This window comes from Dreissena polymorpha, chromosome 16 (assembly GCF_020536995.1).
Source record: "Dreissena polymorpha isolate Duluth1 chromosome 16, UMN_Dpol_1.0, whole genome shotgun sequence".
NCBI classification, from domain to species: Eukaryota; Metazoa; Mollusca; class Bivalvia; order Myida; family Dreissenidae; genus Dreissena; species Dreissena polymorpha.
In genome coordinates this window covers 41,824,297-41,843,275 of record NC_068370.1, presented here as the reverse complement: position 1 = coordinate 41,843,275, position 18,979 = coordinate 41,824,297, and the positions used below count along the sequence as shown (strand labels likewise).

At 36.7% G+C, this 18,979-nt stretch overlaps 1 protein-coding gene across 2 annotated transcripts in view; it reads right to left on the bottom strand.

Annotated features, from left to right (window-relative positions):
- Nucleotides 1–1,605: 1,605 nt before the first annotated feature.
- Nucleotides 1,606–18,979, bottom strand: part of LOC127862348 (nuclear transcription factor Y subunit gamma-like) — a 27,108-nt gene continuing 9,734 nt past the window's right edge. For both annotated transcript variants that reach the window (XM_052401436.1, XM_052401437.1), the window contains exons 4-11: nt 16,982–17,095; nt 16,646–16,741; nt 16,167–16,359; nt 8,825–8,886; nt 7,994–8,062; nt 6,448–6,516; nt 4,897–5,046; nt 1,606–4,373 (exon numbers count right to left, since the gene is read on the bottom strand). In XM_052401436.1, the coding sequence (XP_052257396.1) occupies nt 4,314–4,373; nt 4,897–5,046; nt 6,448–6,516; nt 7,994–8,062; nt 8,825–8,886; nt 16,167–16,359; nt 16,646–16,741; nt 16,982–17,095 (813 nt within the window). In that variant the 3' untranslated portion in view covers nt 1,606–4,313. The remainder of the gene's footprint in view (nt 4,374–4,896; nt 5,047–6,447; nt 6,517–7,993; nt 8,063–8,824; nt 8,887–16,166; nt 16,360–16,645; nt 16,742–16,981; nt 17,096–18,979) is intronic.

Here is an 18,979-nt window from a genome sequence, read left to right as displayed (position 1 = left end):
ATATACGGCGAGTGCAGAAGCCCCACTACAATAAATCACGGTGGGTTGTATATAATGGTTAACATGTCTATTGTGTCACAAATATATAGCTTCGCAAACCAACAACGCACAGACGCTCGGCAAATCAAAGATCCTGAGACAAATTCAATTATTATATTAGCCCCCAGCATGCGAAAGATGAAAAAAAAATCAAATACAGAAATTATGGATCGTAAGGATTGGCCTTTTCGATAAAACTTCTTTAAATATAGTCATAACAAGTTTTAATTGACGTTGTTTGGAGATTGACTCTTATCTATTTTACATTACATAAAACTCCAGGATAAAAGCGTTATAAATTATTTATAATTTAATTTTAACTTGTACATAAGTTTCTTTAAAATTTAACTTGATTTTGATCTTTTGACTAGTCTCATCTTAAATTTAACTTGATCTTTTGGCTCGATGCTCCGAAAATACAGCGTATTTTTATTCTTCTTACAATAAAGATGTTACTCTCACAGGTCTACAGTACAGTTTCAAAGTTGTGAATCGGATTTTTTTCACTCGACCTGATTTGTATCCGCGCTTCAGCCTTAATACAGAAACGCCGTGCAATTTAGTAAGATAGTTTGTTTTCGAAAAACACTGTTGGAAAAATGTCCGCCTGTTTATACGCCAAATAAACAACAAATAGACCCAGGAATGGAGTGCTTTGAACACAAATAAAAAATCAGAGCCTGTATACCGTATAAGATAAGCACAGCAAAAAGATTACTTTATCATTGAATCACAGTCAACATTACTTTCGGTCCGCGTCAGTTTCACACGCACCTGATTCTAAAGTTCAGTGTTTACCACATGAATGAAGTATTTTTCATATTCATACGAGTTCGCAGCATACGATGTAGTAAAAGGAAGGTTACTCAAAAATTAATCATCCGGGAAATGAATCGGCGGTTTTGAAAAGTACAACCTCTCCTCCACTCGTTTCATGCTTCACGCCTGGTGATCGCACGGTATCTCATTCACAAGGAGGATGCAACGATACGCGCAGCTGAACAACACTGTATAGATCAGTAGACCGAGGCCAAATAAAAACCGTCTCGATCAACCGGTTATACGATAGTGAATATATGCGATCTCAAGAAAGTGTCTCTTGTCTCTAAAGGCCAATTGTTTTTGATGTACGGTAATCCTTATGCAGTTTGATTATATCACAAATATGGATTGACCCAATGGCGAAGATGACACAAACATGCATTTATCAACAACAAACATCGTGGAATAAATCGTAATATGTCAGAATCACGCTATTGTATTATGCGAGGTTTTCACGGGAAAGCAGGTGTTGATACACGACATACGTTAATCACGGAGACAGAACTGAGCAGTCAAATGTCGCAATGCAAGGGACATAACCACAGTACCTGCAAAGGCAAGTGAAGAGAACCTGTTGGTAGGATATATAAGATTGCACACCATCAACGCAGAAATTTGTACATTACTAAATAAATAAAGTGTAATGCAGCGTGTAAATAGAAGTCTATATCGAACACTTTAATGTACATGTGGGTTTTGTACGAAACTCTGTAATTAGGCAATACAAGACAAAGGTACAAAAAATCAGTTAATAAAATATTTATTGTTCTTATTTTTTTTTAGAAATGTTTATATGAATAAAAATATGGCAAACGCATAACATTTCTTTCAACAGGACATTTCATCTAGCGGTACCAGTACATTTTTGCCTGATAATAAATATTAAAGGTACCTGTCAGTTCTGGGTTACTATTCGAGGATTATCAATAGAACATGGGGTCTATTATGTTTAAATAGCTTCAGTCTCCAAGAGATTTCCCATTTTAGACAATATGAAGCTTTATAAATTCAAACATTTGAGAATATTGTTATTGTACCCATTTAATATGACTAGGGTATAGCAAGCAGCATTACAAGAGAACTAAAGGCGCTCACCTGAGACCTAAAGGAATTAAAATGTTTGAGCAGGCAGTGTTCACAAGTTTATACCATAGACACTGTCAATGTATCATGCAAACACAACTTTTGAATGTTGTGAGCAAGTTCTACGATGAGTGTGTCAAATAATAAGACTTGAGAGTTCAAATGTATTACTATAATCACATTGGGAAAAGTCTTGCTGCATGGTGGCAATTGTTTTTGAGACGACAGAAACCATGATGTACTTGTTGCAGAAATCAGACTTCATGATAATTTCGAAATAAATATTGCAGCAACAGTGTTCACTAGCTTTTTCTTCAATTTGTCAAGTTTTTACCCCGCTTGATCCAGTTTCAAACTCTGCCGAGACATCAATGGACAAATGTATTGTTCACAAATGACATGTTTTTGACACCATGTGACCCAGTTTCCATCACAGCCAAGCTATCATTGGGACATATTTCCTGAAGCAATAAATGTGCCCTCCATTCATAACTCTTTTGTTTAATTGTACCATTTTGTGTTCAAGTGACCCAGTTTCGTAACCAGTTGAGATTTTATTGAGACAAATGCTCTTAAAATGTCATGATAAGTGATCAACAAATGCAGCATCTCGAGTGTTCACAAGGCAAATCTTGATGACACACAGTGGATGACGCTCTTCACAAAAGGCCATCAGAAAATCTATAAATAAGCATGCTATGCTCAGGTGAGCTTAAAATCAGTTATTAACCAACAATATTTTACATGCTGATCAAAATGCTATTTTGCATATAAAATTAGTTTGAGGCAAGGAATATACGGCCATAGACGAAATAGCTGATAACAAAATACTTAAGGAACAATAAAGACAAGCATGCATAAAACTGTTACAAGCATCACATCTCTATTATCATAAATATCTTTTAAGTTCTACTTTTTATACATGCCTGCAATGTTACAAGTGCGAACACATAACTTCTACATTCATAAGAATCACATATTTCAAGCACTGTGCAACACAGCAACTCAACTTTGGGCTATTATTCAGAACTAGCATGGAAGCTGAATAAACATAGTAACAAGGAAGACAAAAACGAAATTCTTGTTAGCCTCTTCCATTTGAAAATTGCAGTGCATTAATCAACTAACACTTAAAATTTTACAACAGACTATGATAATTTCTTACATTAATATATGCATAATTGTACAAATGTTATAATACTTGCTAACTGTCTATGTTTTCAATCAAAATAAAAACAGTTGTCAACACAAACTATCCCGTAGTACAGAGCTGCCTTTTGAAGCAAACAGCACTGATATGGTATGATATGATAAAGACCTGAAATTTCTATCAATATATTTATGTATTTTACATAGAATATCCAATGTTTACATCAATATATTATCTCTACAGATAATCCTTGTGAGACAGGATTACTTTACAGCAACGTAGGTTATTTAAATTGAACTGTAGCCAGATTGTCTCAGAGACGTTAGTCACTAAATTTAATGCTTCTGCTTAACAAATTGATAAAACGAAATACTTAAACAGTTTTTCATCCTTGCAATACAAACATTGATTCATAACAGGTGATTCATAACAGGTTGTCTTTACCTTTAATTGAGTCACATTCTAAGAAAACTAAGCCTAACTCATGTGCAGTCTATTCATGGACATTTACTTTCCACCTTGACTGGCTTTTCATTTAATAGAAACTTCCAATAAACATACATTGCCATGAAAGCAGAACATTTTATCCCTGATCAGCTAGTGAGGACTTCACATGCATTAAGTCCGGTTTCCAAGAGAGCATCTCATTTGTTTCTGAATAAACAGAGCAAACTCTATAACACCTTATTCAAATTGCATAGATTAAACAAATTCTATTTCAGTATATTTATATGTCAAATTGACTCATTCTACTTCAATGATAGAATGTATTTTAAATGAAAAAAAGATGAAAAATGATGAAAACAAATACAAAAAATCCTGACGCAATTAACAGAAAATTAGCAAGTTTACAGGGAGAATGTTTGTAGAAAGTTTTGAGAAATTTAACATAAATTTATATTATTTTAAATACAACGGAACATTAAATGAAGGTTCAAATAACTTTTTTTTCCCAAACAGAGTAAAAAATCAAGCAAATAAAACTCTGCATTAATTTCTATCAATATGCTTTAAAGTGTGCCCAAAGATGGCAGCTTAGTGAGCAACTAATTTACAGACTGACAAGCATGTTTTCAAGTCACCTTAAATAACACGAGCACCACAGATCCAGACATCTGATAAGTGGAGTATAAAAGATTGCAACATATTTACAAATAAATATATACAATATCATACACACAAACACAAAACACAGTGAAATTTTTGTGCTATCATCCCCTTAACCGTCCCCCTGATCCCCATCTTGCAAATACACGGGCTGCCCATCTTGAAACACGTTCTGAAACGAACACTGACAAAGTAGAGAAACGCTACATTCAGGAAATAGTAATACCATCAAATACTTTAGTATGTACAATTTCAGTGTCAATAAAATCTTGTTGCAAAATGACATGCAGATACCAAAATGTTTACTCAGGGTACTAGAACCCATTTATCAACATTTTCTTACTGACAGTTTCAGCCTGTTTTTCATCAGTTAAAATGATCACTTTAAATTAATGTTACAAAACAGCATATTATTAACCTTGATTATATGATAAATGTAAACAATTGTGAGCTAAAACTACCAGTTATCTGGGTAAAAAAGACTTTAGTATTTTGAGATATCATGGCGTTAAAGTTTTTACTTTTTTGGAGCTATTTGACCCAAGTTAGTTACAAATTGCATTGATTGTTACTTGAATATTAGACTACCCATTTTGTTATTCATTGCCATGCATAGTAATAGTAATATTACCAACGTTGATTAATGAAACCCTTGATTTAAACCTGACAATTAGGGACTATAGTAGGAGATGTACCTGACTGTAGTGTGAGTTGTCAGCCTGTACAAGCCCAGAGCGAGACACTGGCTGGCCCCCCGTGGTCTGGATGATAATCTGCTGACTGTGTGCTGCCGACCCCTGTAGCTGCATCTGGATCATCTTCAACTGCTCTGGGGTCAGCTGAATCTGGGAAATATACAGTTAATACACATTGAACCAGAGGTGTTTGTAAAACACATGAGTAACGTTCTGGGAAAATAGGGTTTAATGTATGTTAATAAAGTAGGGTCGTCCTAGATTGGCTTGTGCAGCCAACACAGGTTGATCAGGGACAACACATTCCTCTCAAACTTGATTTTAGCTAATAACTTCATTTTAATGAAAAAAATTAAATAAAAGAAGATGGTGTTGTCCCTGATATGCATCTGCAGACTGCACAGGCTAATCTGTGATGACAATTTAGGCACAAGCATCCAGCCCTGTTTTTCCACAGTGAGGCTCATATATGTGCCCTCACCTCTCGTACTTACATGAATTGTCAATGGTTTTAATCCCTCAAAGTTTTATATCAGCATACCATAACAATCACAACATACGTAAAAAAAATCTAACTTGAAAGAAGTAGTTAAAAAGCATGCATTTTTAAACCTTAAATTGTTTTTTAAAAACCACATCTATCTGCATTTATTGTTATTCATATCTTTGTAAGATTTACACAAAACAGCTTTCATCTACAAATGCACGTTCAAGCGTTGTTGTCAAAAGCCAACAATATACAGGCTCTTTTCAAGCGCTATTTAAAACTAAAGTAACATAATTCTCTTAATGCTAGACACAAACTGATATGCTTACTATTCTTATCAGCTTGCTGCTTAATGGTATCCAATAAATTGTCAAAACAAAGGCCCCAATTTAGGCATATAAGGGCTACACAATCAATTAATACAATGGCTTAAGGGCAGGCGCTATTTGGCTTAGGACATGCAGCTCATCAGTTTCTCACTGATTGGTATCAAATCATAGGTCAACACAAAGCCCATCTTTAAAACGATAATATCACAACAATTTTAGTGATAAAAAGGCATGATTGATAACTGGCCTTACAAAAGGCATGGTGGCAAATCACAAAACTGACACCATGCTGATAAGCTAAGACTAAAATAACTCTGTAGACCTTTTATATTAACATTGATAGATTATAATTTATAATATTCTTCCTTTCTCCACAATCATACCAATTTGCCTAATCGTTTTTCAAAGTATCCTCTCTAGATACCAAGTGGAAACAAAATGGTCAATGAACCAACCAACAGACGGACAAATGCAAAGCAATACACCCCTGCTTCTTCGAAGAGAAGGGGGGGGGGGGGCATAATCAAAGAATTGTGAACAGAAACACTTTCAGTAAAAGTTTAGTAGAAGATTATTCAAGAAACATTCCAAATGTTTTTCATACAAATGTCCAAGACATGTTTTAAATTTAACTAAAATATAATATACATACTGAGAAATAATTCAAGGACCCAACAGCCTTTACGCTACTCCAAACCCATTAAATTCAATGATTTCAAAAAGTTGTTTACTTACAGGAACATTTTCCACCTGTCCGTTGGGATTGACCACCTGTTGAAACACCTGTGGTTGTTGCACCTGAACCTGCAAGTCAAGCAAGAGATGAAATCAGATTATGTGTCATGCCAGGTAAATGTTAAATCCAGCTATAACCTGAGCTGGTAATGGAACAATTTGTTGGAAATGTTAAGGGACTCGTTTTATATTCACATGCAAAAACACAGCAAAAAATAAGCAAGATTAATAATACATACAAATTCTCTAGGGCAAGAAACCTTTCGCAATATACAGTTTAAGTATATTTAATTAGTTTATGGTCATCATATGTTTACTAATATGTTAATTTTTTCTTCTTTATGAACACAGCTTTTATGAAATTCTATTAAAGTGATATTATGGGCATTTTGCACTGTTGAATTGAGCTGAAAAGAATTAACAGGTCAAAAGAGTTAGTTTAAGTGTGGTTACTGACCAATTATCTGCAACTTATCTTGCTACCAGTTGTTTATAAAAAATATTTTATATTTGATATTCTTAAGTGACCCACCCAGTCCTCTAAGCCGAAATTATCTGTAAAACAAATTTGTGTCTTTGTGTCGTATGAACGAATCTGCACTAAAACTAAATTTAGGTTCACATCCTACATGCATGATCAGTTGTCAAATGAAAGTACGGTTGATATTCAAATACATTATTATTCTTTTTCCGGGTTATTGTTTTAGTGTGTTGATGCTGCATTATCAAATTTAAATGTATATGAAGTGAAAACACCAAAAATAAACAACGGTTGCGATAGACACCTATAAACTGTTAGATGCCCATAACATCACTTTAAAAATTATGGCAAAAATTGGTAAATTTAGTGAAAATAGTTGTGACACTTGACCTCATGGCAGGACACCTGTATACAATATTCGATTTCAGTCCATAATGTATGCTCATCACAAACTGCATACTTTTCAAATAAAAATTCTATCCAATACAGACAATAAATGTGTTTAAATTTTTTATAAACAAAAACTTTCAACCCTTTCTAAAAGTATGGTTAAGTGATCGATTAATAAATATTTTGAACAGAACTTTTTTTTCTAAACCTGGGATGCTATCAGACGAATTTGCAATTTCACGTTTACACAAATCAGTAACAGTACGTCAACTGGTTGCTACAAGCTATGACTTTCATACCTCTTAGCATGAGATCCAGACAAAATAAATAGATCTGTATCACTAATAAAGTGTCAACATCAATACTTGGCAATAAGGGAACCATGACAAAAGAATTGGCCAATGGTGCATTGCAGCCACAATCAGAAAGTATGGTATATATGTGAAAATATTGAAAATTATGCACAGCACTGTTTCTGGTCAAATCAAATGGTATCATGAATGAGGTAATTTCACAAATAACTCAACCCGAACATTGTGGAAACATTCTCTGTGAGCATATCTAACTTTAGATTTGTAAGAGTTAAGCATCATTGACTTTTTGGAAATCAAAGTATAAAATGATTGAAATGCACAAGAACAAGATTTGATATTCATCTTGACAGACATAGTATACCTGTTGAACCTGTTGTTGTTGTTGTTGCTGCATCTGTGGAGGCTGAATTGTGATCACCTGAGATTGGTTCTGAAATATGGCAAGTCAGATTTAAAAATATTTTAGCTATTCTCTGGGTAAAACCAGTTACTAAGCTTAGGGCGTCCCTAGACTCTTCATCATTGGACAAACTAGTGTTCCTCCACAAATCTATTGAGTAAACCTTCACCGGACACGCAAGTCACGCCAGCGAGTTCATTCTTGATGCAACCAATTTAATGAACATAAACTCGTTTTGCTGTACATCTTGTCAAGTAAAACATAGACATTTTTTAACTGAATTGCTCTTTTTGAACATATTTTGGGTTGGATATCAATTGGTCTTTGTAACAAAATATAACGGCATGTAAGTAGACAAAGTGTAACCCAATGGTTCGATAACGATGCGAACATTTGGTTTTAATATGACGTCATTTCGCGAATGGGATATGCACTGGATATATCTTCCGAAAATAATTACTAATTTCAGTTTGGAAATGCCATGGCACTGATGCGTTTAAAACGGACACAGAGATACCATTTAAACAATAATGTTTCGTTAATTTCATTTCGTTTAAACGTTTAGAAAAATCTGAAAACGTGATACCCTAATTCACAAACTAAGTACTTTCAATACTTTGTACTGAATAATTCCAAAATATTTTGTATAGATGAAACAAATGATTTAAGCCAGCTGTTCCAAAGAAATAGGATACATATTAGATTGGAACATAATGCTGACAATTAAAGCAATGAGACTCTACTGGTATGATTTCAAATGGTTTGTAACCATGGCAACCCTACTGCACTCACAGACGGTATGCTGGCCTGGGCCTGTTGGACCACCTGATAGGGCTGCTGCAGAATCTGACCACCTGCAAATAATAGCAAATACAATAATAGTTTTAACTAGAAATGTGCAAGTTTTATCTTAGACGAAAGATTACCAGGGGACCGTTTCATAAACAATCGTACGACAATTTTAACGAGAAAATTTTGTAATCGAATTAAGAAGACGAGTAGACGAACTTACTCACCATGCTCATCAAATGAATACTTTGTTAGATATGACAATGAAATTCATAATGTACTGAAAATTTATAATCATATGATATGGACTTGATATGTATCCAGAGCTCCAGATAAGAGGTGTATCTGCGTATTTACACATTGAAAAAAAAAACGCATTACAAATCGTCCCAGTATGTAACAAAACGCAATACAAATCTTGGCACGTATTTAAAATCGATTAAAGAGCGTAATCGGTTTAACCAATAATCCAGTTGAGTTTTTAGTGTAGTTTAACCTTTGAATCATAAGTAAGTCAATCAAAATAAGCTTGTAATTAAAATGGCGGCCCATCATGTTTGTGGATCAAAAAAGGGACGTTTTAAGCGACCAGCAACTCCTGCGGGAATATTTTTTAAGAAAGTCTGTTCATATCGTCATTTTAAATTCATTGTGTTTGCATTTAATAATATAAATAACAAATAATAATATTTCTAGATTAAACACGCCATATACTGTGTCAGTTTTCTATGGAAAAGGAAAATACCCCTAAATATTCCTTAATACCCTTTATGGCTGAAACAAAGGAGTAAAATAATATCAGGGGTGAAATACCGTCTAGACTCAATCCTTATCTGGAGCTCTGTAAGTATCATATTGTATATGTGTACTATGATGTTTATTGAAATGGTTCACAGAAACATTGACTGAGCCTTGTTCTTTGTTACAGAGAACCATTTGAACCTAGTTTCGGGAATACTGGGCTTCATGCATGTGTACCATAACTTCCAAGATTAGCCTGTGCAGTCCTCACAGGTTTATCAGGGATGAAACTTTTTGCCTAGACTGGATTTTTGTTTAGAAGAAACTTCCATTACACAAAAAATTCCAAACAAGAGATGTGTTTTTCAGACATACAATGCCCCCTATTGCACAACTTTGAAATAAAATTTCAATATATCATTTGGCAGGTAAAGAAATTATCTCCCTTTTAAAGCTTATTACTTCTCTTGGGTTGTATTTTCACCACTCAAAATGTGCAGCTTCATGAGATACACATGCATGCCAAATATCAAGGTGCTATCTTCAATTTTGCAAAAGTTATGACCAATGTTAAAGTTTTCGGACTGACGGACGGACAGACTGATGAACAGTTCAACTGCTATATGCCACCCTAATGTCAGAAACACAATGCCCCTTACTGCTACGCTTTGAGTAAAAAAATTTTTTTTTGATTATATACCTTAAAAAAATATTACTTCCCTTATGAAAATGATCTGTACCTGCCAAATGATATAAAATCGAAATTATCTCCCTTCAAAGCTTGTTACTTCACTTGGATTTTTTTTTGTCATTTGACCTTGAAGGATGACCTTGACCTTTCACCACTCAAAATGTGCAGCTCCATGAGATACACATGCATGCCAAATATCAAGTTGCAATCTTCAATATTGCAAAAGTAATGGCCAATGTTAAAAGTTTTCGGACGGAATCACAGACTGACAGACAGACTGACAGTTCAACTGCTATATGCCACCCTACCGGTGGAATACAAATTTGTTTCATTGCTGGGATCAATGTCATGACAGTGTGATTGATGATGACCATAATAATAAATAACAATAGCAATTCCAACCACACAAATTGATATTTGTATCATTTTATAACAAGAGCACCGCCTTGCGGGTGCAGACCGCTGATCTATTTGCTTTTTAAAGGTGAAGGGACTCTCATTTTCAATCACAAAGGAGGTTGGGGTGGAGTGAAGAGGGGTGTATAGTGTGGGGGCATGGACATTTATTACATTATCTTCCAAAAATGCGAAAAAAAATGCAAAATATAAAAAAAAAAAAACGGGAAGGGGGGGGGGGGATTCTTGGGTGCGATGGTTGGACGGTATTTAACCGTTTAAAAAAAAAATAAAATTGGGGGGTGGGGTGGGGGGGTATAGTGTGAGGGTGTGGTGGTCATTTGTGAGATGATCTTAAAAAAAAAAAAAAAAAAAATAGGGGGGGGGGGGGGGGGGGGGGGGGGGTATTCTTGGGTGCGATGGTTGGACGGTATTTCAAACATAAAACAATAAAAATAAATATTTGTGTTTTTTAACTGTTTCAAAAAAACAATCTTGGGGGGTGGGGTGGGGGAGGGGCATAGTATAGTGTGAGGGTGTGGTGGATTAAAAAAATTAAAAAAATTAAGGGGGGGGAGGGATTCGGGGGATGGGGGGGGGGGGGTGATTCGGGGGGGAGGGGGGAGGGCACAGGGGATGGTTTGGGTGGAGTCTATTGTGGTATGTCAGGTAAGAGTAGTTTTGTCAAAGTATCAATCAAATCTTATCATAAATAAAGAAGCTATGGCATTTTTAGCAAAATTTAATAATTTGACCTTGAGAGTGAAGGTCATTTAAAGTTCAAAGTAAAATTCAACTTGCCAGGTACAGTCACCTCATGATAGCATGAAAGTATTTGAAGTTTGAAAGCAATAGCCTTGATACTTTAGAAGTAAAGTGGATCAAAACACAAAATTTAACCATATATTCAAAGTTACTAAGTCAAAAAAGGGCCATAATTCCGTAAAAATGACAACCAGAGTTATGCAACTTGTCCTTTTACTGTACCCTTATGATAGTTTGCGAGTGTATTAAGTATGAAAGCAATATCTATGATACTTTAGGGGTAAAGTGGACCCAAACACAAAACTTATCCAAATTTTTAATTTTCTAAGTATAAAGGGCCCATAATTCCGTCCAAATGCCAGTCACATAACTTTGCCTGCACAGTCCCCTTATGATAGTTAATAAGTGTTGCAAGAATGAAAGCAATGGCTTTGATACTGTAGGAATAAAGTGGACCTAAACACAAAACTTAACAAAATTTTCAATTTTCTAAGTATAAAAAGGGCACATAATTCTGTCAAAATGCCAGTCAGATTTACATTACTTTGCCTGCACAGTCCCCTTATGATAGTTAGTAAGTGTTGCAAGTATGAAAGCAATAGCTTTGATACTTAAGGAATAAAATGGACCTAAACACAAAACTTAACCAAAATTTTCAATTTTCTAAGTATAAAAAGGGCACATAATTCTGTCAAAATGCACGCCAGAGTTATCTAACTTTGCCTGCCCAGTCCCCTCATGATAGTAAGTAAGTGGTCCAAGTTTGAATGCAATAGCATTGATACTTTCTGAGAAAAGTGGACCTAAACGCAAAACTTAACCGGACGCCGACGCCAAGGTGATGACAATAGCTCATTTTTTTTTTTCAAAAAATAGATGAGCTAATAAGATGTATAATTATCTTGTTAAATCTCTAGGCCGTCATGGATTTGGACCAACATTTGTTAGATAATTACGAAGACTTGGTGAAAGACATTCACAATTTACATGAGAGACAGGCCTGTGAGGAGCACACACTTTAAGGCCAGTAGTAAATTTCACACGCCTCAAAGTGTTTTACCCAGTTCATAGAGGCATGGCAGCCAGGGTAAATTTACAAAGGACATTGAAACGAATGTTTATTTCAAAGACAAAAGGCAAAAACCCATGTGAAACCCCAAAATGGGGAACTAAATTAATCATGTGAGTTTAAGTTTGGTGAAAATATTTACAACTTTAAACTTACCGGTACATACTTGAGTGGTATTGATGTATTTAACTAAGTTTAATTAAGTTCAATTATTATATTTAATATGTTAACCTTCCAATATCTTCCATTTCAATAACAGATAGAAATGGCGGGGCAGAGGCTGACGCGTATCCCCACGCCGCATGTTTGACCCAGGGGCGCCCCAGTGTTGGTAATGGGGCCATGCATAGTTGAGATTGACCATATTGTCATAAGAGAGGTTCAGTATCAATTTGAAGTGAATCGGTGTAGAAATGAAGAAATTATAGTAAAAGGCAATTTTAGGTGGGCGTGGCCTATGTGGGCGGGGCGCCCCAGGGTTGGTAATGGGGCCATGCATAGGTAAGATTACCATATTATTAGAAGAGAAGTTCAGTATCATTTTGAAGTGAATCGGTGTGGAAATAAAGTAATTATAGTAAAATGCAATTTAGGGTGGGCATGGCCTATGTGGGCGGGGCTCCCCAGGGTTGGTAATAGGGCCATGCATAGTTTAGATTGACTGTATTGTAATAAGAGAGGTTCAGCATTAATTTGAAGACAATTGGTGTAGAAATTAAGAAATTACAGTAAAATAACCTTAAAAAAAACTAGAGCTTTGTCACAGACGTGACAAATACCCCCACATGCCACATTGATACATAATTTTGTGCATTTCCTCTTCACAAAAAACAGCCTACACCATGCTCAATTTTTAAAACGCACTAAGTGACCCTTAGACCTAGTTTTTGACCCAGAAAGGCCCATGTTCTAACTTGGCCTTAAGATCATCTTCATAAAACTTCTGACCAAGTTTGGTGAAGATCGGATGTAAACTACTTGAATCAGAGAGGGGACACCATGCTGAATGTTAATAAACGCACAAAGTGACCCCGTGACCTAGTTTTTGACCCGTAATGGCCCATGTTCAAACTTGTCCAAGAGATCATTTAGATAAAACTGGTGACCAAGTTTGGTGAGGATTGGACGAAAACTACTTGAATTAGAGAGCGGACAACATGGTGAGGTTTTAAACACACTAAGATACCCCGTTACCTAGTTTTTGACCCGGCATGAACCATATTCAGACTTGACCTAGACATCATCTAGATACAACTTCTGACCAATTTTGGTGAAGATTAGATAAAAACTACTTGAATTAGAGAGCGGACAACATGGTGAATGTTTAAAATACACTAAGTGACCCCGTGACCTAGTTTTGACCCGGCATGGCCCATGTTCGAACTTGACCTACACATCATCTAGTTACAACTTCTGACCAAGTGTGGTGAAGAATGGATTTAAACTACTTGAAATAGAGAGCGGACACCATGCTCAATGTGTAAAACGTACTAAGTGACCCTGTGACCCTAGTTTTTGATCTGGCATGGCCCATGTTCGAACTTGGCCTTCAGATCATCTAGATAAAACTTCTGACCAAGTTTGGTGAAGATCAGATGAAAACTACTTGAATTAGAGAGCGGACAACATGATGAATGTTTAAAACGCACTAAGTGACCTGTGACCTAGTCTTTGACCCAGCAAGGCCCATGTTCGAACTTGGCCTTAGGATCATCTAGATACAACTTCTGACCAAGTTTGGTGAAGATCGGATGAAAACTACTTGAATTAGAGAGCGGACAACATGCTGAATGTTTAAAAAGCACTAAGTGACCTGTGACCTAGTCTTTACCCGGCAAGGCCCATGTTCGAACTTGGTCTTAAGATCATCTAGATACAACTTCTGACCAAGTTTGGTGAAAATCGGATGAAAACTACTTGAATTAGAGAGCTGACAACATGCTGAATGTTTAAAACGCACTATGTGACCCCGTGACCTAGTTTTTGACCCGACAAGGCCCCTGTTCGCACTTTGCCTAGACATCATGTAGATACAACTTCTGATCAAGTTTGGTGAAGATCTGATGAAAACTACTTGAATTAGAGAGCGGACAACATGCTGAATGTTTAAAACGCACTTAGTGACCCCGTGACCTAGTTTTTGACCCGGCAAGACCCATGTTCGAACTTGGCCTAGACATCATGTAGTTACAACTTCTGACCAAGTTTGGTGAAGATCGGATGAAAACTACTCAAATTAGAGAGTGGACACTTAATACGGACCGACAGACAAGTTCACTCCTATATACCCCCCTAAACTTCGTTGGTGGGGGTATAATGAGTAAAAATCTCTGACCCGGCCCCACCCCAACCCCCATAACTTTTGACCCAGGGGTCAGATCAAAATTCCAAATAGTGCAGGGTCGCTCATATGCTCATAGCTACCATGTGTGTAAGTTTCAAGGTTCTAGTGCTGATAGTGTAGGAGGAGATAGTGGCCAGGATGCCGGACGGACAGACGGCGGAGATAACCACAATATCCGCACGCTTTTCAAAAAGCGTGGGGATAATAAACATGCCATCACAGTAAACTGTAGTGTAGTGACAAACCTAATAGAGAATATATACATATGATTATATGAATCTAAGTGTACACAGATCCACCAACATATAAACCAAGCCATGTTTGTCTTTTTCAAATTTCAAACCATAGTTTTGTAAGATGTATTTTCCTTCACGAGTAGATTCACTTATTCTATGACATTTAATACATTAACTCCTAAGAAAAATTTATAATTTGTATCCAAAACATATTCTTCATCGTTAATTGACACAAGCTCTTCATAAATCTAACCTTATTATATGATTTCCGTCGTAAATGTGTTTGTTTCTTGTAGTTGTTGCTGAGTAATGTAATTTTTTGTTTATAGTCCGCCCTTATGAAATCACTTTGCAAAATGTATTACACTCAAAGTCAGCGTTTCGTTGGTTTGGAAAAGCATTTGTATAAAGAAACTATCGCTATTTTTACAGTGCGTAAAAAAATCAGATCCATCAACAAATATCAACAAACCAATGAATTTGATCTCATTTTTTGTTATCAGTCCTGTAAATTAGACCAACAGGCCTGACTTTGTACTTATATGCATTTTGGACAATTTTAGCCTGTGTGAACTGTGATGGAAATTTATGTATATGCATTAAGATATTTTTTTGCAGAACGTGGCCGTTTTATTTTAGACAAAAGATATCAAGAAACATGGATTCAGTGCTCCAGCTAGGATTTGAAAAGGGCAGGGGGGGGGGGCTTTTTTGTCAAAAGGGCACTTCCCACGCGCAGTATTTTGTCAAAAGGGCACTTTCGAGCGTGCTGGAGTATCTGGAATGCTTCCTGTTGCATTTTAATTTATATGTTATTAATTATTGATAGAATCGTTAATTCCCATTATTAATAAACCATGCAAATATAATGTCTACAAAGAGAAATAAATTATTTACAATGTAATAAAAGATTTATTAATAATCATATGTAAAAAAAATCGTTTTTTTCAAGGGCAGGGGGGGGCCCTAGGTAGGGCAGGGCGGAGGTTCGGAGGGGCAGGGCGCCCTTCAATATAGGCCTAGCTGGAGCACTGCTGGATTGAGCCTTATTATTACATGTAGTTAGACCTTTTTGGCCTGAGATATATTAATGCTGCATTTACCAGCGAGCTGTAAGTGTGGAGTTGAGATGGCCTGGGCCATGGACTGGGCTATCTGCGAGGTTTGGACGCTGGGCTGAGTCACTATGGTCGTCTGCTGCTGCTGTGACTGCTGCTGAGCCTGCTGCTGCTGCTGTGCTGCCATCTGCAGGTAGTACTGTATCTGCTCTGGGAGAACTCCACTGCGGGGCTCGTCCTGTATGGAACAATCAACGTAAGTAGTTTGAATTTTTGTTGTATTGAATAGTTATTATAGTGCTCAGATAACTAATAACACTCTTCCTGGGCAAGCTCACAGTCTGTGAAAATTCCTTTTGAAATACACGAGAAGTCAATTTATATTAAAGTTGGATACATCGTTTTGTTCTTTAGTCGAGCTTAAAACATAGTCAACAGTATGTATCGCTAAGCAAACAGTTAACTGAACACTGCTATTTTAATTTCATAAAATTAAAACAAAATTGACCGCATATCTCACATACCTGGCGTTTTGATGGCTTGATATCTTCTCTGGGCACAATATCTATCAGGAAGTCAAATTGATCAAACTTTGATATTGCCATGGCAATGTCATTCCTCTACAAAAAAAAACAGACACAAATAACTTCTTAGTACAATTGAATTGTTGTGAAATAATGTTCAAGTTTCGCACATGAGATTTTGGGAGATTTTTTAACAAAGCAATCTCAATTTAAAATATTTAAATGGTTTTAAAAACTGTGTGTTAATATGGTAACTTTTATTGAATATCAGTAGCATTACTACACTATATAAGGACACAGCTTGCAACACATGTTAAGAACTTAGTTTTAGTATACCTGAAGTGTTCTGCGTTTGTTGTCTTCTGTATGAACCCATGCCCTCATTGAGATCTCGCTGATGAAAATCTCACACGCTTTAGAGAACAACACAGGCGCTTCGGCACTTATCATCTAAATAACAACAAAAGCTTTTGAAAACAAGAAAACAGAGAATAATGGGAGACCAGTCATCTTTACACTTTTGATTGCAGGTATCATATGATTGTTGTAGACAAGGTTCAATGATATGGCTATTAAGTTGGTGTGTAAAGCATTAAAGAATACAACATAACAGTCTCACAAATTTAGTTCTCATAAAGACATACTTTAAAGAGCAGGGAACCATGAGGCTGATCATCTTCATTACTTTTCATGTAGCACTTACTATAGTGACTCATTTTATTTACAGAAAGTTCAAACATAATAACTTTGCCGACAAAGCCAATTGAAAATTACAATGGAAGTGGTCTGTGTATTCATACACCCTGTTTAATTAAACTGTTTTTATTCAAGCTAGGTGCTTGTGTTATACATAAGGACTAAATTTTATAATTAAATTACAAATAATGTGCTATTTAATTAAACAAAACTGGCTTTATTTTCCTTTAAAAAAAATCTGGCAACATAGTGAATGTTTGAATCTGTTGACTGCACTGTCCACTACATGGATATGGAAGGGTAGGGGATGAATCTGTTGACTGCATTGTCCACTACATGGACATGGAAGGGTAGGGGATGAATCTGTTGACTGCATTGTCCACTACATGGATATGGAAGGGTAGGGGATGAATCTGTGGACTGCATTGTCCACTACATGGATATGGAAGGGTAGGGGATGAATCTGTGGACTGCATTGTCCACTACCTGGATATGGAAGGGTAGGGGATGAATCTGTTGACTGCATTGTCCACTACATGGATATGGAAGGGTAGGGGATGAATCTGTTGACTGCATTGTCCACTACATGGATATGGAAGGGTAGGGGATGAATCTGTTGACTGCATTGTCCACTACATGGATATGGAAGGGTAGGGGATGAATCTGTTGACTGCACTGTCCACTACATGGATATGGAAGGGTAGGGGATGAATCTGTTGACTGCATTGTCCACTACATGGATATGGAAGGGTAGGGGATGAATCTGTTGACTGCAATGTCTACTACATGGATATGGAAGGGTAGGGGATGAATCTGTTGACTGCATTGTCCACTACATGGATATGGATGGGTAGGGGATGAAACTGTTGACTGCATTGTCCACTACATGGATATGGAAGGGTAGGGGATAAATCTGTTGACTGCACTGTCCACTACATGGATATGGAAGGGTAGGGGATTAATCTGTTGACTGCATTGTCCACTACATGGATATGGAAGGGTAGGGGATTAATCTGTTGACTGCATTGTCCACTACATGGATATGGAAGGGTAGGGGATGAATCTGTTGACTGCATTGTCCACTACATGGATATGGAAGGGTAGGGGATGAATCTGTTGACTGCACTGTCCACTACATGGATATGGAAGGGTGGGGGATTAATCTGTTGACTGCATTGTCCACTACATGGATATGGAAGGGTAGGGGATGAATCTGTTGACTGCACTGTCCACTACATGGATATGGAAGGGTAGGGGATGAATCTGTTGACTGCACTGTCCACTACATGGAAATGGAAGGGTAGGGGATGAATCTGTTGACTGCATTGTCCACTACATGGATATGGAAGGGTAGGGGATGAATCTGTTGACTGCATTGTCCACTACATGGATATGGAAGGGTAGGGGATGAATGTTGACTGCATTGTCCACTACATGGATATGGAAGGGTAGGGGATGAATCTGTTGACTGCACTGTCCACTACATGGATATGAAAGGGTAGGGGATTAAGGGATTGAACTTAAAGGTCGCTGTGGTGTAATGGATATGGTGTCCGCCTAGCGACCGGGAGGTTACGGGTTTGATCCCCACCGTGGGAGCGTTCTTTAGATCTCCCCCAAAGACACCAAGTACTGGTT